Source organism: Anser brachyrhynchus, assembly GCF_964034855.1.
Source record: "Anser brachyrhynchus genome assembly, chromosome: 1".
NCBI lineage: Eukaryota > Metazoa > Chordata > Aves > Anseriformes > Anatidae > Anser > Anser brachyrhynchus.
Window position 1 is genome coordinate 122,343,664 of NC_137694.1, and position 17,888 is coordinate 122,361,551.

Consider the following 17,888-nt stretch of genomic DNA (forward strand, 5'->3'; position numbering starts at 1 on the left):
AACCATTTCCTTGTGGATAGTGAGGGCCACATCCTGTTCCCCATCCCCTTCCACCAGCTCAGGGTACTGGGTATCCAGAGAACAACTGGTCTTGCCGCTAAAGACTGAGGCAAAGAAGGCATGGAGCACCTCAGCCTTTTCCTCATCTTTTGTAACTAAGTTTCCCCCCACGTAAAGGATGGAGATTCTCCTTAGTCCTCCTTTTTGTGTTGATGTATTTGTAAAAACGTTTTTTGTTATCTTTAACGGCAGTAGCCAGATTGAGCTCCAGATGAGCTTTGGCCTTTCTAATTTTGTCCCTGCACAGCCTCGCAACATCCTTATAGCCCTCCTGAGTAGCCCGCCCTCTTTTCCAAAGATTATAAACCCTCCTTTTTCTCCTAAGCTCGAACCACAACTCTCTGCTCAGCCAGGCCGGTCTAGTTCCACACCGACTCGTCTTTGGGCACGTGGGGACAGACCACTCCTGAGCCATTAAGATTTCCTTCTTGAAGAGTGCCCAGCCTTCCTGGACTGCTTTGCCCTTCGGAACCTCCTCCCAAGGGACTCTGCCAACCAGTGTCCTGAACAGCTCAAAGTCAGACCTCTGGAAGTCCAAGACAGCGGTTTTACTGGTCCCCTTCCCGACTTCGCCAAGAATAGAGAACTGAACCATTTCGTGGTCACTCTGCCCGAGCCAGCTCCCGACCACCACATCTCCCACCAGTCCGTCGCTGTTTGTGAACAGAAGGTCTAGCGGGGCACCTCCCCTGGTAGGCTCTCTAACCAGCTGCGACAGGAAGCTATCTTCCACGCTCTCCAGAAACCTCTTAGACTGCTTTCTCTGGGCTGTGTTGTGCTTCCAGGATATGTCTGGGAAGTTGGAGTCCCCCACGAGAACAAGCGCTGACGATTTCGCGGCTTCTGCCAGCTGCCTGTAGAACTCCTCATCCGTCTCCTCATCCTGGTTCGGTGGTCTATAACAGACCCCCACCAGGGTGCTTGCCTTGTTGGCCTTCCCTCTGATCCTAACCCATAGAGACTCAACCTTATCAGTCCCAGCCTCAAGTTCCTCAACATCAAAACACTCTCTAATATAGAGAGCCACACCACCACCCCTTCTGTGCTGCCTGTCCCTTCTGAAGAGCCTATAGCCAGACATTGCAGCACTCCAGTCATGAGAGTGGTCCCACCATGTTTCCGTGATGGCAACCAAGTCATAGCCTTCCTGCTGCACAATGGCTTCCAGCTCCTCTTGAACTTGAACTTTTGACCTCCATACCCAAGCAGGGGGATATCAACTACATCTTCTTCTATTAAAAGAAGTAGTCTGTCTTCGAGATCTTCCTCACTCTCAGGATAATATTCTACAACAGCTTTGACTGGAAGTCCAGGTGCAACAGGCTTTTCTGGATTTTCCACAATCAGTTTAAACTGCAGTGCAAAAAAACCCGTAAATATTTAATCAATTTTTCATTTTTAAGATTGAAAAACATATATATATATGGCTCATTTTTCAGAGTAACACAGATTGATTTAAAGAATGAAGAAATTCCTCTTCTTATTTATTTATATTGACGTTTTTCCTTTTTCCTTTTTACAGTAAAACAGAAAGGCAGAAAGAATACTAAATCAACGCTTTAATGTAATTTGATGAGTTGACAAAATACTGTTTGTAATCCTTTCAAGAGAGCTCTAGCTTTTGCTGCTGTTGCCATAAACCCTCTGAAGCACCATAAGATAAGGTCAGATACTACTTCATACAGAATCCTTTCAGTATCTGAGAAAGCAAGAAGAATTAAATCTCAGTCCAAAACAGCCTAAGAATAGTCTGTAGACCTGACCTACACTCAGCTGAATTCAAATGAAAGTATCACTATACATTGAAAAAATCTTCCTGAAGGGCCCATGGCCCATGCACCTCTAATTCTTTGGGTGGAGGGGGAGGGAGGCTGAAGCATGAAAGGAAAAGAACAGAAGCAGCTGATGCAAAGTACTTTTCTCCTCCCTCAAAAAAAAAAAAAAAAAGTAGTCTGGATTTGTTGCTGTCTGTTTGCATCTGATAATATCCAGCACCACCACGTCTTTCCTTGAGCAGAGGACACACGAGCAACCTACGAGCATGTAGAAAGAATCCCACAGCTACCACGTTCCTAAGAAAGCTTCGTAGCAAGATCAAGAGATTCTCCGATGCCTCGGTATCCTTACAACTCACGTCACTCTATGCATAACAGGCTTCTGCTGTGTATGTCCAGTTTAATAAATGTTTATTTCTGAAACAGTCATCCCACTATTCTTGAAGTCTTCTGTACTATCTTTACTTGGAATATGTAAAGGCAATTTACAACTTGTTGATTCCTTTAAAATTTCCCTAGCAGTATAAATACTCAACTAAAGGAAATGTGTTATGTAATATGCATCAAGATTATGGGGATGATTTTGAAATAGCAGCCAGTAATCATGTTTTGATTTTGAAGTGTGCAAAGACTTCTCTAAAATGAATTAACAGCCGTGCATATTCATTCTGTATAAGGGAAAATTAATATTTTGGAATAACAATTTTTTAATGAAACCTACAGAAAACTGCTCTGTGAGCTGAATTCCTTGAAATGCATTTTTCAGCTGTGCACTGTGGCAGCTCAGCTAATTTTCAGTTCTCACACTCTACAAATGGAACGCTTCAGAAAACTTACCACCGAGTCACCCATTTCAGAGCCACCTACTCACAGAGAGCAGCACCAGGTCTGGGAATGAAAGAGCAGCACAACAGAAGCTCCTGGAACTACACACCTAAAGTGGAGTCTTGTCCCCTAGCTCTCACATTGGGCATCTCATGCACACTGGCATGAAAATATTCAGACTAAGTCAGGAGATACTTTTTTTTTTTTTTTGCTCACAGTCACCATCCTCATAAATTATGATCGAGTAACTTTTTCTCTTCTAAAACTGACTGCGCCCTTCCACTTCTGAAGCACGTGAGAAATTGAAAAATTGACAAGGCTGATGAGAACTAACAAAACCGAGAATAAGCACAGCCCTACCAAATGAAGCACTCTCAACAGCTCCCAACTCATCCCAAAATGCTTCACTGACAGTGTCATAAAAATTAGGCTGTCAACATCACGTACTTTCCAAAATTTAGGGAGGGATAAAATGCATGTCGTCTTCACAACTCTTCCCCTTATAAACAAAGGCTGATTATAGGGAGAGTGAAAGTATCCAAGGTATCTGAATCGTCTCACAGTTACATTGATGACTAACTTGGAAAGTGCTGCCTCATGGCTCTAGTTGCTATGATCGCAAAGCAACATCTGCTTCTGTTCAACCCCAATGCCAGCCCAACACTTTGGACCTAATTCTGAGGTAATTAGCGGATAAAAAAGGTAGTTGGATGAAGGACCAATATAAAGCTACTAACCACAGCTGGGTTTTACAGAGCCCACACAGGTTGCCTCCCAAGAGCTAACCTGGTTAGAAGTGGAAAGATTGAAAAAGGCTGGCATTGCAATTTCCAGAACTAATCAGGCGAATACAGAATCATGCCATCACGAGAAAAAAATAAAATAAAAATCCCTTTTCAGAGAAAGCCTTCCACGAGCAAGCGCTGCGAACGGACTGCTCTCAGGAAACTTAGAAGAGTACAATACAGAAATATCAAGCTACCATCAGTACTATGGAAGTCCTGGCAGAAACAATTGCAAAAGCTGTGACCTGCAGCTGATCTGGAACACCTCACAGATTTGGTGTTCACACCACAGCAAGACGGCCCATTTCTGCAGCGCCCTCCTCAAAACAACAAGGAAAACACCTGCTGCTTGCAGGGTTACGTTTCCGGAAAGTGCAAAGCCAGGCAGCAAAGTCAAGTGGGAGCTGTTACCATGCAGAACTTGATACACTATGACACACGAGAAAGCTAAATCACTTCTGTTGGAGGGATGGGTTTAACAAACAAGTTAGCCCGCGGATTGCTCACGGTCCCCGGAAGACACTGAACTGGGGAGGCTCGAGTCCGTTTCACTCTGACTTTCGGGCTTCAGCTGAGCAGCCCCACGGGAATCCCTGCCCGAGGTCGCTTCCCAGGCGTTACCAGAACGACACCCAGCCTTCCTCACGAGGAGCAACAGGTGAACCAGGACACCGGCTGCCTCCTCCGGATCCGTCACGGGGCATAACTCAGACAACTTGGGCTCCAGGAGCTGTCTCCCCTTCCTTCCCGTTCATCCAGTTACCCAGCTACTTTAAACACAGTGACACGCTTTCATGGGGGGGTTGAACCCGAGGAGCGCAAGGGGCCCCGGGCGGGCCCCCCCGAGGCTCTCCCCCCACCCAGCCGCGCCGGCGGAGCCGCAGAGGCACCGCGCCGACGGCTGGCCGGCGACAGCCCGGGGCTGCGAGGCGGGCGGCCCCCCGCGGCCGCTCCGCTCCGCTCCGCTCCCCTCCCGCCCCTCACCTGGGGCCGGCGCGGCGGCAGCAGCCGGAGGCGGCAGCTCCCGGCGCGCAGGTTGCGGACGCTGAGCGCGGCGCGGTAGCGGCGCCCCGGCAGCGCGGCCCCGAAGCGCAGCAGGGCCGGGGCGATGCGCACCCCCAGCACGTCCCGCCGCCCGCCCGGCATGGCGGCCGCCGCCGCTGCCTGGAGACGGTCGTTAAGCGGCGGACGCGGAGCGCTGGTCGGTGCAGGGCGCGCGGTGAGGCCGGCGCGAAGCCAGCGCTTGGGCAGGCAGCGGCCCGTGCGGCTCTTGGCTTCGACGCGGCTGAGGAGAGGAGGGGGAGCAGCAGGCACGCAAAACCTCAAACCTCAGTCGTGATTAACGCCAAAGGTTTTGCCTCGGGTTGCATCAACCCCTGAAAGCGCAGGGGGACTCGAGCTATTTCTATTGTAGATGTTAAGTGCGAGATCCTTACAAATTCAAGTGACAGCCACCCAGCTGTGGATCACTGAAGAAAGAACGGCAGTACGACATTACAAGGACTTCGAGTAAAATAAAGGAATCTGAAGGGAGTTCTATGGGACGGCTACTTGTAGTGGGTTTACATGACAAGGTCTTGGGGGGGGGGGGTGCTTCTGCGAGAAGAATCCAGAAGGTGCCCCATGTTAGTTAAGGGCCCCACCGGTGGCCACAGCCAGGCCAATAAGCGATATTGTTTGCGCCTCTGTGAGAGCATATTTAAGACAGGGCAAAAAACTGCTGGGGAACAGCAGCTGGGGGAGGGAGAGGAGTGAGACCCAGCCCTGCAGCCCCCCAGGTGAGTGCAGCAGGAGGGCAGGAGGTGCTCCAGGCAGGCAGCAGCAGTTCCCCTGCGGCCTGTGCAGGGAGAGGCCCCCGGTGGAGCAGGCTGTCCCCCTGCAGCCCATGGGTCCCACACGGAGCAGATCTCCACGCTGCAGCCCGTGGAGGAGCCCACGTGGAGGAGGTGGATGTGGCCTGGAGGAGGCTGCGGCCCATGGAGAGCCCCTGCAGGAGCAGGCCCCGGGCCGGAGCTGCAGCCCGTGGAGAGGAGCCCACGCAGGAGCAGGGGGTCTGGGGGGAGCTGCCGCCCGCCCGTGGGGGACCCGTGCTGGAGCAGTTTGCTCCTGGGGATGGACGGACCCCGTGGTACGGAGCCGTGTGGGAGCAGTGCTGGAAGAGCTGCTGCCTGTGGGCAGCCCCCGCAGGCTCAGTTCGGGAAGGACGGCATCCCGTGGGAGGGACCCCGCGTGGAGCAGGGGCAGAGAGGGACCGTGAGGGAGCGGCGGAGACAAAGTGTTGGGGACAGACCTCGACTCCCATTCCCCCATTCCCCTGCACTGCTCTGGGGGAAGGAGGTGGAAGAGGGGCAAGGTGGTTTTAATTTTGTTGTTGTTGTGTCTCACTGATCTAGCTTTCTCGTAGTAGTCAAAAAATTTCTCTAATCTCCCTATGCTGAGTTGGGTTTGCCTGTGACAATACTTGTTTAGTGATATCCCTGTCCTTAGCTCAGTCCCTGAGGCCTTTTCTTCATATTTTCTCTCCATTTTCCTTTGAGGAAGGGGAGTGAAAGTGCGTTTGTGGTTGAGCTGAGCTACCTACCTGTGTGTTCAGTAAGTGATCCATTCCTTCTGTAGGCAATACTGTGTTTCTGCCTAGGGAAGAAAAATGTATTTGGAACTTTGCAGAATTTTAGGAGATCTCTACTCTTGAATCCAATCTGAGAGATGTAAAAATATTTTCTCCCCATTTTCCTTTGAGGAGGGGGAGTGAGAGAGTGGTCGTGATGGAGCTCAGCTGCTCAGCTGATTATGCTGGTAATACCACCACACTTTGTTGTGTAGTCAATGAGTCAATAGCCCTAAACACGACTTCTTCAGTGGTGTAGTTCTGTCAATAAAGCTTATTGTTGAATTTGAACAAGATTTATGTGTTATATGTGATATATATGTTTATGTAATCTCTCAAATGAGATTTTTATATATACATATATTAAGGGCTTACATAGGATAAAGGTCAGATGTTTTCCTTTGGTCTGTTGTTCTCATGCTTTTCAAGAACATTCTAACCACTACCATACCCCTGTGTGTGCCTAGGTACAAAAAGAAATTTTCCTACCTTATAACAACAGAAAGAACATGCAGTATATCCAGAAGTCCTTATGTATTAAGCCAGTAACTTGAGCACTGAAAGGCAGACACACAATATCTGGCAGAGTTTTGCAACATGATAGTTAACGTGTGGAAAGTGCTAAATTAGACGCTCTTCATCAGAAACAGCCCAAACACTAAAATACGTCCTGAGAGATATGTTTTACTTTAGCTTATCAATCAGAAGGTATCCTTATAACCATGTATAAGCACTTTCAAAGATAAACGATAGTAAACTTTAAAGGTTTCCCAGGGGGAACAAGCAAAACAATAAACTGTGCCTGGCTATTAAGGCCAAAAATATTCAAAGTACACATTGGGCACATTTTTATTTTGCAACATTTTTAACAGTGAGGCTGTTAAACAAGAACAGTTGCCAAAAATGTTGGAGTTTTCCATTGTTGATGTTATAAAATCAGTACTGGATATCTCTTGGATGCCATGATACAGATTTCCTTTAGGAGTTACTGGCCTCTGTAAAAGTATTTGTGTAAAGTTTAATAGCCTGTGTTATAATTGAAGTCAGACTAGAAGATCTAATACTGTCTCCAAAGGAAATAATCTATGAATAAACTATTGTGAAAGTATTAAATGAGAAATTGAATTGGAAAGCACCATTCAATTGCCTAATAAATCAAACCAATGGTTGTGATCCTTCCTTGAAATTCGGGACAGAATCTTTTTTTTTTTTTTTTTTTTAATTTCCCACTGAGGCTCAAGCATTCAATCTTAAATTGACATGAAACATACATATCCCACACATCTCTTTCTCATATATAGTGTCATATATCATGGCGATATGCAGAAAACTGAACTGAGTGGGAAGGTGTGCTGCAGGATGTGATTGTTAGAGATGGAAGAAACCCTACTAAGATCAAAGTTGAGTAGATCAAGGTTGAGTACAACAGAGAAAGGGGACATCCATTCTTTATTAAACGATATTTGCAATAAAGAGAAGTAATGGAGGGTTAAGCTTGTTTTTTTGATACTTGAGATTAAGGCAGTTTTTGCAACTTTCATGTAGGAGTTACTCTTGCAATATTGAAGTGATACTTTGAAATTAAACCATATTGCTACAAGTATGAAAGATGTTTCCAAAACTGAAAGTAAAAAGGATTGCTTTGCAAATTGTAATGATGTTGACTTACTAATTAATTTAAAGTGGTGATTTCATGATCACTGTCTGCCATTAAATTGTTTCTTGCAGGATCTTGCAATGTGTTTGTTTTGAACCGCTACATCAATTTGCCATATAATTGCAAGATCTAAGGGGAATAAAGTTGAAACAAATTGCAGGAGACAAATGCAGGAACTATATCTTACAGACATAAACAAAATATGTTTTGTAGTTTCTAATCGTTGACAAGTCAGTGGAATGAAATGTGCTTTCAGAAGCTGCATGGCTGACATGGTCCTATTCAGCACAGAGACATTTATGTGCATTCACTCCCTTTGAAAATTCCAGTAGTTGATGCTGAACAAGCAAAAAAAAACAAACCTACAAATACAATAAAAACACAACCTATGGGAAACAGAGACTGAGTCATGGAGAATAAAGAGAAGGAAAGATTAAAAATAAACCAGAGATGAATGAATTAAAAAGACGCTGCTTTGGGCAGGATGGGATATGAAATAAATTACAGAATGAAAAAGAAAACTGACAAAATAATGACAATCAGAAAGAATCATGATGAGTGAATTCAGAATAGTGAATCAGACAAACATTAAAACTTATACATAGAAAAAAATCAAAAGGAAGAGACATCAGAGAGAGTAACTCAGGCAGAAAAAATCAGCTTGAGAAAGGTAAATAAAAAAGAAGTGATGCACAGAAGGACAGATCCAAGAGCACTGAGTTTGTCAAAGATAGATAAGAAGATCATAGCTAACAAAGAGGGTCCTAACTATCAGAGAATTTTTAAATGGTCATAGTGAGGATGGAATAATCAGTTTTATTAGGTAACAAAGATAAAGAGTAAGGACAAGCAGAGGGAAGAATCATTGTACTCTGAGCTTTCAAAACTGTGTTACAGCAACCTCACTCTATGCTGCAGCTTCTAATTGCTAAACAGATAACAACAAAATGGCCTGAAAAAATGAAGACAAACTTTTTTTTTTTTAAATTTTCTGTAAGTCCACGTCTTTCTGCAATGGCCTATTTTCCTCCTTTTGAAGAATAGCAGTTTGAGATATCTCACAGTTCTTTGTTTGCAACATTCTCTCTCTAGGGAGTTACAAAAAAGCCTTTTGAAATATGTGCTGCATTTAATCATCCATTTGCCAAACACGAACTTTTTTTTTTAAATGATTACAGATTTTCAGACTCTAGATTTCTAAGAAATAATGTCAATTCTAGGACTCCCTTTCAGAATCCAGGAGTGAAAGATGTCCCCTTTTCTTGTTAGCTTTCTGAAACATTTTTACTTTCACTAAATTACCTTTTGGAGTTTGTTTAATCTACTGATCTAAACAGGACATAGTTGACATGAAAGAACTGCTGCCTTCACAGGCTTGTCTTTAACAATGTTTGTGATCTCCCCTCCTAAAAATGACTCATAGCGAGCAAGGCACAGACCATCTACAAAGAATTACCCTTTTTCAGAATCTCTAAATAAATTACGTAATCTTTTTTGTTTGAATGCAGACTACCCAATCATGTTAGAAAAGGTTGTGTTTCCTGCCCCTACATGTATTTGACTGAAAGGAAAAAGTATAATTGTAGATTCTACTCCTCCATCACCTTCAGCTGAATGTAGTAGGATTTCTACAGTTCTATCCTTTTTGCTGTTTTATATATTATTTGCCTGAGTCAGTGTCTTGCTGCCTACACATGGCTGCTTCCCTGGTTTCTTTGAGTTACCTCCCCAGCTAGGCAGCTGTTCACTTGTTTCTGGACCTCAGGCTCTTCTGGGTCCTTGCCAATATCACAGCACCTCATTTACTGTGTGCAATCCCTCTGGATCACCTTTAAAACCTCCAGATAAGGACTTTCTTTGAATTTCATAAAAGACAGATCTCAGCAGTGAAATCAGCTGTTTAGCTCCACCGGCAGCTTCTCAGCCTTGCTGTGGCCAAGCACTTGTTGTGTTACCAGGGCTAAGTCTCTTCAGGATCTGCAAGCACAGGTCCAGCATACTGCAAGATCATTTGCAGTGGGGAATGGTAGGGAGCCATTCCCCAGGTATGATTTAAGTACCATGGTCTGTACCTGGCTGTTTCATCCATGTTTTTTTCAGCTTCTTCCATATCTCATTCTACCTCTCAGGTGAGGCTGGAGCAGTCAGCACCCTACATCAGGATGTTCCACTGCCTCCAATGACAACAACCTTTGCTGTCAGGGGCTTGTTCCCAAACAGGTGTGAATTGTTACTTTTTGTCCAAACTACAGCATCATCCTTAACTTCTTACACTGTTAGGAAGATACAAACCTAGAAAAACTGAGGCAACCACAGTGAATATAAAACTCCATCCCGATGTATTCTTCAATCAATTACAAACCTGCCAGTTAAATAGTCCAGCTCTTCATTATACTTCGCTATTTGAGTTGATCTTCGTGACTAATAAGTATTAACATATTCTTTTACCATTTTATGTATTGAACAGACATCTTTGTTCACCTATTCCATCTTCTCAGTCTGCTACATTCAATGTATAAATTCTTATTCCACATCTTTCTAAATTGTAGTTGCTAACCTACAGCTTTTGTCTCATTTTGGAAGTGTTTTCACATGTTATCCCTTTGTAATATTTTATTATTCTTCTTTAATTATTTTGTTCTAGCAATGTGTGAAATGCTTTCTTATTGCTTCGTATGTTTAAAAGTTGCTTCAGATACTCCAAAGACTTTGTGCCAAAACTAGCATTCTACCCTGAATCTTCCACAGTAAGTTTGGTTTAAATCACCCCAAGCTATGCTTTAATTTTGGTCTTAGTAGCATGGAAGAGAGAAAACTTATTAAAAAAGCCTATTAAAGATCTTTTTTCATTCACATTTATATTTTTTAAACCTTTGATCCACAGTTCAAATGCTTCAAAATCAAAGGCTTTAGATTTCTAACAGCTTAATGTCCTGGTCCTGTACATTTGTAATTTTAACTACACGTTAATGACCTGTTTTTATACTTACTTGCCCTTGGACTTTCTAGTTTTTAAGTGGAGACCAAATATAGCTAACATGAGGCTAACCAGGGATTTCTGGAAAGACAGTCATGCGTTTAAAATACTAAAACAACTGTCTACTAGTCAAAGTGTCAATAAAAATTTGGTGTTCTTGGTAATGTCTGCCTAGTGAGAGCATCTTTCTTTGCAACCACAGATCCTGGATTTGGAGGTATAGCAAGTTTATCCATGGATGATGGACCCTGAACTAGGGCAGTACAGGGAATGAACCAGGGGGTAGATAAAGATAGTTAGCTATTGGAACTAACCAAAGAACATGACTATGTCAGAACCAGAGATCTGTATACCAAGACTGATTATTTCTCTAAAGGATAAGTTTTGGTAAATCACATGGATTCTGTATTGTTGAAAATTTACAGGGCTTTTTTTTCTTTACCCCCTCATAAATATTATGAAATATCACTGATGACTCTGGAAGACCAACTTTGCTGGCTACCAGGAAATGCTTCACGATCTGTGGCAAGATATAACATGATGGTTTAAGTAGTGTGCATTAAAGGGCCTCTCAAGCTAGTATAGAATGATGGAGGAGTTCTGGCCTAGGGATGCTACCATAGAGAAATGTCTATCATGCTCTCGGCTAGAAACTTGAAGAACTTAGTAAGCTGGCTTCTGGCCTTGTGTGGAAGAGCTTGGAGGGAAGTGTTCCAGTGGTTGCTGAAAGCTTTTGAGTTAAATTATGCCACTGTGAATTATAAGCAGAAAATTCAAATATAGTGAATTTAGAACAAGTATTAAAATGTTGTTATACTTCCTCAACAGATAATGTATTTGGGCAGATTAATTTATTTTCAGAATGTGGCCAAAAATATCAGAATATTGGGATAATAGAATTCAGCAGTATAAATTGCTATGCTACATCTGACCTCTCTTTTGGCAACAGAGAAAAGAAGAGCACTGTCATAAATATAGTAGCTTTCTTGATCTCTGCAGCTCAGTGCACAGCTGTTCTCAGTGCTGGGAGGCCTGCAAGGGAAGACAAATGAGAAATAAGTCATGCATACAAAACTCTAATGCATTACCATTTTTGTGGCTGATAGGCCCAGCTAAGTGGCTCCTCTTCCAAGTGATGGAGAGTTATGGTCTGCACACCATTGATTTCTGCAAAGTAAAAGACAAATACTGAAAAAAGGTCCATTAACAATTGATCGTGGGGAAGAGTGTAAAAATGCTATCCTCAAATATTCTGTTTATTTTGAGAATTTGAGAGCCTGAGATGTTTATCAAGAAAACTGTGAAGAAAGTATATATGGGTATCCTTAGTACTGGGGATACTTTTGTAATGGTAACTGCTTTGCCTCTTGCAAGGATCATCTCATCTGAAAACACATGGAGACATAAGAAACAAACATCACTGAACATGATATTTTTGTTTAAAAATACACAAACATTAGAAGATCGATGATCACATTGAAGGGGCTTTATTATTGAAAACCAATTTCTGTTTAAATGCGTTGTTCTTTCCAGAGACAAAGTGGAAACCAAAAGAGATCCAGCTACACCATAGATCTGGGACAGGCCGATCCCTTTTGGGTCCTTGAAATATCCTCTCCTGAGATAGTCTGGCCCTTTATTGCTTGATGGCATTACAGTACACTGTGCAGCGGTGTCTACTAAAGCCTTATACTTCTGTGCATCTGACATGCCAGGCCATCAAATCCACACAGTCCAATAAACTCGATTGTCCTTTTCCTCCCCCTGGCTGGAGGCAGGGCCCCTCTAATCCTGGTCAGAATCTTCATTTCTGTGTCTGGAGGACCGCCCGCTGGAAGTTGGAGCAGCAATTTTCTCAGAGAACCCCTTTTTCCCCCCGATTGTTTTTCCTTGCAACTCACATACCTGTTCCTCTAGTTTTGAGGTAGGTTTTCCATCCCGTTTTCTAATGTCCTCTCCATGGTCACATTGGTAAAAGCACAGGGTGGCACGGGGTGTGTACCCACTATTGTCTTCCTTGCACAGGACACTTACCCCTAATAGCTGAGACACTGGTTTGGACAGGTGGGGAAGAAGATAAATTCTCTTTAAGATGGTGGACCTCTTCAGAGAGCTTATCCACAGCTGAGACACAGCCTGTAGGGAAGAAGAGAGACTTCCTTTGTACTGCCAGAGTTGTTTAGCCAATTCATCCACTGTGGGTTCCTCATGCTCTTTCCAGGCCATTACTGCCAATGAGCTGGCATATGATGGCACACTCCATACAAACTTCTGCCACATGGGTTGCATACATTTCATCTGGATCTGTGGATATTTGTTTGTTGTTTAGGTCCCTATAAATCACCTCTCATATGGTGAATTCCCTCAGGTACTGGATTCCCTTCTCCATAGTGGTCCGCTTGCCTGGTAGACATACAAGTTATTCCTTGAAGGGATACTTTTCCTTCACAGCTGTCAGGAGATGCCTCCAGAGGCTGTAACCTAGTGCTCCATCTCCAATTGCTTTGTCAATGTCTGCTGCTCTATCAAGGGATCCCAGCCACCTGGCTTCCCTGCCCTCTAATTCCAGAAAATTGGCTCCAGTACCCCAGCACTGGAGCAGCCAGCTGACAAGACGCTCACCTGGACAACGACCAAAATCTTTTTGCACATCTCATAGCTCGAGCTGGTATAGGTTTCGGGTAGTTACTATTATTTTTGCGACATCTTCATCTTCACCCTCCGGTTCCTCTGATGGCCTGTCTTCTACAAACCTAGTCTTAACAGGAGTTTCTCTGCATTCTCAACGATCTGACACTCTAAACCATTTGTTCATCTTGGTTATGGGCGCAACTGACACTGGTACAGTGTTTCCCTGGCTCAACATTGTGGCCCATTTTAGGGCTTGGAGTGGCCGCTGGACCTGTCTCAGGGGTTGAAGTGGCCACGGAGTCTGCCTCTGGGCTTGTATTGGCATTGAATGCAGCTTGGTAAACAGACAAATCACTGCAACATGCTGGGGCCTGGCCTATGTCGGCTACAGCTGGAGTGATGACACATCTTCAAGCACGCTACCAGTTTCTTAGGATTTCGCAGTTGTTCAGGGGTGAGTTTCCAAAGCTCTGGGGACAAGACCTGGGGAATTTGAAGTAGTAAGACAGACTTGCATCATTGCAGAGCCTCAGTCACAGGTTAAATTGGCACTGCCTCTAACTTCACAGGAATGAAAGAGAAAAAGCATACCTTTCTAACTTGTCAGCTACTGGCAAACTTAGAAGGAAAAAAAATATTAAAATTAAAACATAATTATTGTTTTTTTTTTAAGGACATTTCACCAACTATGTAATATTTAGTAGTAACCAGACTACAAATGAAAGGGAAGATGAAACAGTAGAAGGTACTTGCATGGCCTTAATTTACATGGCAATTGTCAGCCACCACAATCTGCAATGATTTGTAAATGCCTTACACCACTCACCCATAAGACAAAGAAATGGGATTCCCACTTACCTAAGGGGAGTGCAATCCCTCTCAAAAAATGAGTCTGGGGTCCACTACTGAGTACAGAAAACCTTAAGACTAGGCAGCAACAAACTCAACTGAGAAGGAAGAATGAGTCTCCTCGAATATTCACGTAACAGAAAAGAAACTCGGATTTTATCTCAAAGCAACAACTTTATGGGGACAGGCTGGGAACTGGTTCTTTTTAAACCAGGATCCATTTCAGCATCTTCAAAGCTGAAGAAACAGTTGACTACTCTGTTGACTTGCATTCCAAGCGGAAAAAGACCGGGGGGACCAGACCATCTGCCCTCTGGAATTTGGAGCAACAAGTTTCTCATGGAACCCCATTTTCCCCATTATTTTCCCTTGCAACTCATGTATCTGTCCCTCTAGTGTCCAGGATGATTTTCCATCCATTTTTCTCACATCCTCTCCATGGTCACGTAGGTAAAAGCACAGGGTGTCATAGGGTGTGTACCCACTGTGTCATCTTCCTTGCACTGAAGGGCGCTTACCCCTGATAGTTTAGTCTCTAGTTTCGAGAAGTAGGGAGGAAGATAAATTCTCTTTAAGTTGGTGGACCTCTTCAGAAAACTTCTCCACATCCAAAACGCAGTATGTAGTGAGGAGGAGAGACTTTGTTCTTACTGCCAGAGTTGTTTAGCCAATTCATCCACTGTGGGATCCTCATGGTCTTTCCAGTGGATGTGTCCCCTGCTCTAAATGCCTGCCCATATCCTCCCTCTTTCCCTACCACTCATAACTATCCTGACTCAGGACAGATCTCTGGATGACACTCTTAAATGTTTGTTTAACCTTAGACAAAACCTGAAGTGCATTCAGGAGACATAACGATAAGAACACGTCTGTCTGAACAGCCCAAGGATAGTCTAAGTTTTGGAAAGCTACCGTAACTCTCCTGGAGGAGAGGACAGGGAGGGTGAACAAGTGGGAAAAGCCATATTCCTCTGGCCCTACCTCAAAAACTAGTAACAATTACACCTTTCATGCTTTTTCTTCAGGGAACCAATCTATGGAGGGGTCAGGGGGGAGATGTCCAACAATAATTTCTTTCTTTGAAGTTATCTCCTTGAAGCTATAACTTCTGGTAATTTAAAGGCTTTTGACTTGCCTATTGTCAAAGCAGCATTTCTTTTATGAACAGCACATTCTCACAATTTCCACTTAGTAAAAGTAATGATAACACCACCAGTATCTATCCAAATCCCTTTCTACTTACCACAAGGCAAAATTTGACTTCACATTAAGACCCCTTTTTCACACAGCCTGTTGTTCAATTTTAAATACTTAAGAATATTCTTCAATATTCTTCAAAGTCAGGCTTACCTATACACTCTTGAGCTTCTGAGTTTTTTTTTTTGGGGGGGGGGGGGGGGGGGGGGGGGGGCTGGGAAGGGAGCTTGGAATCCTTAGAATCCACATAAGTAATTTCACTGAAAACAGTCAAGGTGAAGGGAGTAGTTAAACTCCTCAATATTAAATAAATATAGAACCCAGGAACACTTACCTGCCAGCTTCTGAGCTTGAGTCACTTCCAGACTACTTCACAGGGAAGTAGTACCACCAGGGTTTTACCATACTGAGAAGGTACCACCAATGTAACTAGCTCCTAGAGTCTCTAAAACTATTCCACAGAGATGGTAGAAAACACAAAGAAGAAAAAAACAGCCTACAGGAGAACGCTGAGTCCACTTCGGCACAATAGTAGAGGAGCACCCTGGATAACCTGAGCCTCAAACTCCACTGAGGAGACAATTCACCCCAACTGCTCATGCTTCCTATATAGCAAAGGTCAAATGATCCACACCTGGCAGATTTCACTTAACAAGGGTGCAGCCAAGAGACCTTGTGGAATAGGCTCATCTATCTGACTTCAGTCTTTTAAGGTCAATCACTCCTTATCACTAATAGAAATAACCTGACAAGGGGCTTAGTGGTTCCAGTTGACCTAATGAATTAACTACAAAGGGAGCACAATGGTCATGTTTCTGTTAGTCATTCTGTGAAAGAAATTAGGACAGAGCCTGTTAAAAAAAAATAAAGATAGAAAAGAAAATGACCTTAAAGGTAAAATTATTAGCATAGATTTTCATCTGTCTAGTCACGACAGATAAAGAATATAGCAATCAGCATTACTTTTCTTGACATTAATGTTATTTAAAATTGCTTTTCTGAGATCTCTTCTTTATGTACGACTTTTCAAAATCTAGCCCCGTGACCTCTGCCTAGAGTATTTACTTCAGCTGCATATAAACTATCATGTATAAATGCCAGGATCCAGATCCTCACTCACTATTCAGGTCAAGGACTGGGCTGAAAGCTTGGGCTTTAATTTGATTACATGCCTACATTGCTGTTTCCTGGCAGGTCATGGGAAGAAGATTGGCTGGCTTGGGGGAGGTTATGTACACGTGGTTTTTAGGCTGCAGCCAAAGTGTTCCTCTAGATCTGGAAGTTTGAAGATGGTTGCAGTCTCCAAGCTCAGATACAACCACATATTTGTCTGGCGCAACTGATTTTTGTGTTCCTTGCACTAGCTGTTCCTTCACCTCCTCTTCAGATACAAGGACATGTGTCTCTTTCATGCTCCTTCATTAGTAAACAAACCAGGATAGATTAAAGCCTCTTTTTTCAAGTCAGTGATACTGGGCTACAAAGATGGTGAAGGGCCTAGAGGGGAAGACGTATGAGGAGCGGCTGAGGTCACTTGGCCTGTTCAGCCTGGAAAAGAGGAGGCTGAGGGGAGACCTCATCGTGGTCTACAGCTTCCTCAGGAGGGGAAGTGGAGGGGAAGGCGCCGATCTATTCTCTTTAGTGACCAGTGATAGGACCCGTGGGAATGGTGTCAAGCTGAGGCAGGGGAGTTTCAGGCTGGACATCAGGAAGAGGTTCTTCACTGAGAGGGTGGTCGCACACTGCAACAGGCTCCCCAGGGAACTAGTCGCTGCACCAAGCCTGTCTGAATTTAAGAAGCATTTGGACTGCGTGCTTAGTCACATGGTCTGAATTTCTGGGTAGACCTGTGTGGTGCCAGGAGTTGGACTCGATGATCCTTACGGGACCCTTCCAACTCGGGATATTCTGTGATTCTATACCCGCCTTTGGTTTCAGTGAGAATTCAGGCCCTAACAACTCGAGTTTCCTCTGTATGGTGTTTCTTCTGTATGGGACAATTTCATTTCCCTTTTGAAGACTTACAAGGATGTAGTAACAAAAGCAAAGGCATAAAACAGTACCTGAGGCATAGGCTACTCTTGAGCTTGCAGCAGACTACAGGTATGATATTACCATTTCAGACAAATATGATCTACGTAACGTGAAGTGTTCCAGCATGCTTACAATCTGCCAAAGGTCAGAAAATGTGACTTTCATTTTAAGACTGTATGGAAAAGAAAACAAAAACAACGACTACAAAAATTAAGAGAAGGAACTTTTTCTTCACCTAAATTTTATTATTTTGCAACTCCTTCAGGTGTCCACAAGAAATTAGTGCTCCCATAGAGTGTGAATTTCAGTTCACACCAGAAAACATTCTTCTCACTGAAGTACAGTTAAGCCCCACAAAGTGCCAAAAAAAAGCCCCCAAAAAAATGTATTTACAAGTTAGTTTTACACGTTGGCATTATTTGTCTGGTCTTGCATTCAGGGCTTGATCTAATGGGGGGGGTAGGAACACGTAATGCTGTGCAAGGTTGTT

The 17,888-nt window shown here is 43.7% G+C and overlaps 1 protein-coding gene and 1 long non-coding RNA gene across 5 annotated transcripts; both read right to left on the bottom strand.

Annotated features, from left to right (window-relative positions):
- Nucleotides 1–678: 678 nt before the first annotated feature.
- On the bottom strand, nucleotides 679–4,937 carry LOC308187874 (uncharacterized protein). Of its 2 annotated transcripts, none has more exons than XR_013944964.1 (2): nucleotides 4,092–4,406; nucleotides 679–1,413 (listed from the first exon to the last, which is right to left on the bottom strand). XR_013944964.1 is itself a non-coding variant. In XM_080576290.1 (2 exons), the coding sequence occupies exons 1-2, from the start codon at nucleotides 4,589–4,591 to the stop codon at nucleotides 733–735; spliced, it is 843 nt and encodes a 280-aa protein (XP_080432416.1). In that variant the 5' UTR covers nucleotides 4,592–4,937; the 3' UTR covers nucleotides 679–732. The 2 variants fall into 2 exon arrangements, 1 of the variants encoding a protein (XP_080432416.1); XM_080576290.1 differs by lacking the exon at nucleotides 4,092–4,406 and adding an exon at nucleotides 4,430–4,937.
- Nucleotides 4,938–9,520: 4,583 nt separating this feature from the next.
- On the bottom strand, nucleotides 9,521–16,529 carry LOC308187974. Of its 3 annotated transcripts, XR_013945040.1 has the most exons (4): nucleotides 15,699–16,529; nucleotides 13,310–13,801; nucleotides 12,722–12,823; nucleotides 9,521–11,719 (listed from the first exon to the last, which is right to left on the bottom strand). It is a non-coding gene; the product is annotated as an uncharacterized lncRNA (long non-coding RNA). The 3 variants fall into 3 exon arrangements; XR_013945041.1 differs by having other exon boundaries at nucleotides 12,722–13,801; XR_013945042.1 differs by lacking the exon at nucleotides 9,521–11,719 and having other exon boundaries at nucleotides 11,733–12,823.
- Nucleotides 16,530–17,888: the final 1,359 nt, after the last annotated feature.